Source organism: Octopus bimaculoides, chromosome 2 (assembly GCF_001194135.2).
Source record: "Octopus bimaculoides isolate UCB-OBI-ISO-001 chromosome 2, ASM119413v2, whole genome shotgun sequence".
Lineage (NCBI taxonomy): Eukaryota > Metazoa > Mollusca > Cephalopoda > Octopoda > Octopodidae > Octopus > Octopus bimaculoides.
Genome location: NC_068982.1, coordinates 155,330,846 through 155,335,627, shown reverse-complemented (window position 1 = coordinate 155,335,627; position 4,782 = coordinate 155,330,846). Strand labels below are relative to the sequence as shown.

At 38.6% G+C, this 4,782-nt stretch overlaps 1 protein-coding gene across 1 annotated transcript; it reads left to right on the top strand.

Annotated features, from left to right (window-relative positions):
- Nucleotides 1–3,604: 3,604 nt before the first annotated feature.
- On the top strand, nt 3,605–4,150 carry LOC106877041 (uncharacterized). Its single transcript, XM_014925826.1, has one exon. The coding sequence runs from the start codon at nt 3,605–3,607 to the stop codon at nt 4,148–4,150; it is 546 nt and encodes a 181-aa protein (XP_014781312.1).
- The last annotated feature ends 632 nt before the right edge of the window (nt 4,151–4,782 follow it).

The following is a 4,782-nucleotide window of genomic DNA, read 5'->3' as shown; positions in this document are numbered from 1 at the left end:
TTGCATTCACGAGATAGCCATTCTTCATTCTTGCGAAATTTAGGAAAACTGATAAATTGGTAGTGATAGCTTGCTGGAAGCCTACGCGCTCGCGCCCGCACGCATACATATACATATATATTATATATGTCGATTTTCATGCAAGGATTCATAAATAGATGGACATTGTGGTTACGTCGCATGATAAAGCTTCAGTGTTAATCGTAGTCATATAAATGAAACATATATGTTCTAAAATATACGAAGAAACATCATGCATATACATAATCGAACATCTTGATTGTGATTTTTTTTCAAGCAAGTTAATCTGTGCAGAAATGTAGCACTGAAAGAATTTCATACTTAATTCATTGTAGAAAGGCAATCCAACATTATTTTAGTTGTTTATGTTGGTATTATATTGTCTTTTGTTTAATTCATTTACCTATACATTACCACAAAAAGTATAACATCTTGGTTAAGAAATTCACTTCGCACATATTTGCTTCCAGGTTCGATTCCACTGCGCAGCACTTTTGGCAAGTGTCTTGGATGTTGATATTAAATCACATGTTGCACATGCATGTGGGAAAATAACATTCGCTGGGTGTCAAGTTATCATCCATCGTTTGCCTCGAAAACTTACTGATCCTGGTGAAGCACAGATTACATCAGGACTTCTGACTGAATGAGAGAGTAGTCCAGGTCTTGGCATTTAGTTATAGTTGCTAAGGCCGTTTTTCTAAGTCTCGGGAACCAGAGCAGATATCTTCTAGTCGAAGTAAAGGATATCTACTTTATTGTTTAAGTTTTCTGGATTCATTCGTACAGAATAAGTGTTTGCTCTATTGGACTCAGAAACTTTCAAACCTTGGGAAATTGCACCGAATGACATGCTGTTCTATACATTTTCATCTTTGCAGATGATACCCACTAGTGGACAAAAGACATTGTACATGCACTACAAATTTTGACTTAAACAACGAAGTTAGGATTACTATTGACTTGTATACATTGTGCTCAGTTTTAAGTGACATGTCATAATTGGTCAAGAGAACTTATAATGCTATTCTGCCTTTTTTCTTCAGTTCTCGACGATATCTCGATATCTAACGTAGGAATGTTCCTCATGATGAATCTGAAGCATAGGAAATAGTGAAAGGTTTTCAGAGATTGGCCAACTACGAAATATGCTTGCAAAATAGACTCAAGATACTAATTTATTTTGTTACACGTTTCGATTATAGGACTGTGTTCATCGTGGAACACCACTGTCATGATAATAGTTGATTATATCGCCCCGTCACCTCTTTGGACTGGTACTAATTCTATACACCTCAGAAAGAAAGTCATCTTCGAACTGAATGGAAAATGAACTTATAAAGTAGAAGAGTAATGAGTTAGCAAATTCGCTTGAGCGTCGATCAAAACGCCTGGTAATATTTAGTTCCGGTTCTATAAATTCAAATTCCTCCAAGGTCATGGATGATAAAGTTTAGAGTCAGTCAATTACTGCAGTTGATATAATTGATTAATACTGGTGGTTCCCAGAATCAGTATGTACAGAAGAGATGAGAAAGAACTTCCTTGATAGACTGATCGCACGGTCCAAAACGGTTCCGAGAGGAGGCTATTCAATCTAAGCAAATAACAGATGACGCAATACGTTGAAATAATTCAGCCCCTGAAAACAGAAGTGAAATTGTTGCTTTCAGTCGTGTAGCAGTGGCCGATCAAAAGATGATAATTGATCCAAATTGATTAGAACCTCAAGGAAGCCAGGTTTGTTACTCACCTTCTGTTATATCGTCTGATGTAGAATAGATCATTCATGGATCACGCAGGTCTGGGTATTCACAACGATGCTATGGAAGACAAGCAGCAATTTCCTTGTTAGCTCCTTGGTAAAATCTTTAACTTTGCATATAGCAAAGTTAATGGACAGAAATTATCAACAACGTCCTATTCGTTTTCGTACCTGAATCTCAGATATTTTGGTTTCATTAGTATTAGTATATCTAACTCTAGTGACTTCGAATCGCTAAGCAAGTTACCTTTTTTCCAAATTGACCTCATGTCGCATGCATTTGCGCAAACTAATTTCAGTTTGACATGCGAAGAAGATAATAAGTGGAAGAAATTTCTTAACTTACATTCGCGTTAACCGGGCAGTTCAGTTTACAGAGTGAGCCAATGGCTTCCTGCAGCACTGAATAGAATATGTTAGCAGTGAAAGTCATTGCTTTATGTGGGTATCTCAACAGTGAATGCTTATAGACTTTTGGCGTCAGACTCATCACCAAGCTCTCGGTTGTCATCTATGAGAGAAATTGGTCGATGCCCTTCCCTTTTGCTTGTATTTGTTACGTTTTTCCATGCCCATCGGTCTTCTTTCGGAAAAAAGTTGTAATCGAAAGAGTCTTTGTTATTGTTTGTTGTCATTGCTCTGACTTTTTCATTGTTGTTTGTTTGAGGGAATGGCATTATGCTTTGTTTACTGTTGTGATTTTTCTTACTACAATTGTTTATGTTCTGGGTGATGATTTTTTTAAAAAACCTCTCTGGTTAAAATGAAAAAAATAATTATTAAAACTACTCTACTTCAAGTAGAAATGGAAATATTCGGTGTCCTATAAATAGGACACTGAGACAATGTGATATAGCTTTTTTAATGTTCTCATTTAGTGTCCTATTTATAGGACAATGGGACTTAATGGGTTAACTTGAAGGGAAAAAGGTGGGGGTGAACCAAATTATTTCCTACTTTCTAGTGGTATTATTCCTAATCTGCCTGTTTCTTACTGAATCTATTGCAAAGTTATAACTAAAAGGTTGATAATATCTCCTATGTATATGGGGAATCCATTGTACAACGGGCTCATTAACTGACGGAATGTTAATATTTAATATTTAATTTAGCCTGGAAAGAGTTTACTTAGTTTACTTTTAAAAGTTGTATTTCTTATATAATAAATGTTCTCGTGAAAACCATTATTCTTAAGTGCTGTTTTATACAATGATGCATGATTATTGAAAATTCTTTTATTATCTGAAAGATTAGATATTCTAAAATATTTATGATTAGAAAGGCGGTGAGCTGGTAGAAACGTTAGCTCGCTAAGCGAAATGCTTAGCGTTATTTCGTCTGACTTTAAGTTCTGAATTCAAATTCCGCCGAGGTCGACTTTTGCCTTTCATCCTTTCGGGTCGATAAATTAAGTACCAGTTGCATACTGGGGTCAATCTTATCGACTCACCCCCTCTCCCAAAATTTCGGGCCTTGTGCCTAGAGTAGAAAGGAATATGATTAGATATTCTTTAATATTTATGATTTTGCAATGCAGTGACTGTGTACATTTAACGTCCGACCTTTTTATGTTTTAGAACTGATTCAAGTGATCACATACGAATATATATTATATATATATATATTGTGTACCTATATATTGTATATTTTATATGAGGTGTAGTGTCTTTCGAAGAGTATATTGAGGAAAATAATCTGTTTTTGGTTCAATATCTCGAAAGTTGTCTTTTCATTGAAACCTATATTACTTTATACATACATACATACATACATATATATATATATATATATAGGCACCGAAAAGAGATCGACTACATCATGGTCGACAAGCGACGCATATTACATGACATCTCCGTCGTGACGCTATTCAACGCCGGCAGCGATCATCGTCTGGTGAGGGCGAGGGTCGTCATCGACGGGACGAGGGAGAAGATGGCGCTGCATTTGGCGTCGAAGGGAAAACGCGTCCGAGTCTTCAACGAGGCGAAGCTGCAGGAAGCCATTCTGCAGGAAATCTGGTGCAAAGGAGACGGCATAGACGATGACTACAACTCACTGATAGGGAAGCTGAAGGAGTGTTTAAGAAAGGCTAAGGGAGTGTGTCTGAGAGAGAAGAAGGGAGGAGTCTCGGAGGAAACTACGAAGATACTAGAGAAGAGGACTATTGAAGATCACCTTGAATATTCCCTTCTCAGCAGAGTGATTCGTCAGCAACTGAAGAGGGACTTTGAGGCATACCGGATGGAGAAGATCCTGAAGGCCGCAGAGGAAAAGAAGAGCCTCAATAAATGCAAGATGGACATGGCACTATATAGATCGGAGGTGATGGCCCTGAAGAATACAGATGGATTCGGTCAACAATAAGAGCGAGATGGAAAAATTTGCGAAGACTTCTACACCAAGCTCTTCAAGTCTACTAGAAATGTCCAGCCACTACCACCACTCCAACAGGAAGAAAATGTGCCACCTATCATTGTCAGTGAGGTCGAAAGAGCCATCGGCTTGATGAAAAACGGAAAGGCGCCAGGGAAAGACGGTATAACATCGGAGGTGTTAAAGTCAGGCGAAGAGCAGCTCTGGAAAATCCTCGCCGAGCGATTCACGCACTATCTAGACAAGGGAAGAGTTCCCTCGCAGTGGAAAGAGCCAAATACCATCCTGCTATATAAGAAGGGCGATAGAGAAGATCTAAAGAACTACCGACCCATATGCCTGCTGTCTCACGTGTACAAGCTGTTCACAAAGATAATTATGAATAGGTTGTCACGTCATCTCGACGAACAACAACCGAGGGAGCAAGCCGGCTTCCGGAAGAACTACAGTACAAGAGACCATATATTTACTCTAACACAACTGCTTGAGCGAGCGAATGAGTACAAACTGTCTATTTGCGTTGCGTTTGTAGACTATGAGAAGGCCTTCGACGGCGTCGAAACCAACGCAGTGCTGAACTCGCTGCAGAGGCAAGGAGTCGAGGTGCAATGTGTGCAACTGCT

Coding starts and splice junctions, on each gene's coding strand:
- LOC106877041 (XM_014925826.1), top strand. CDS start 3,605: ATGGTCGACAAGCGACGCATATTACATGACATCTCCGTCGTGACGCTA.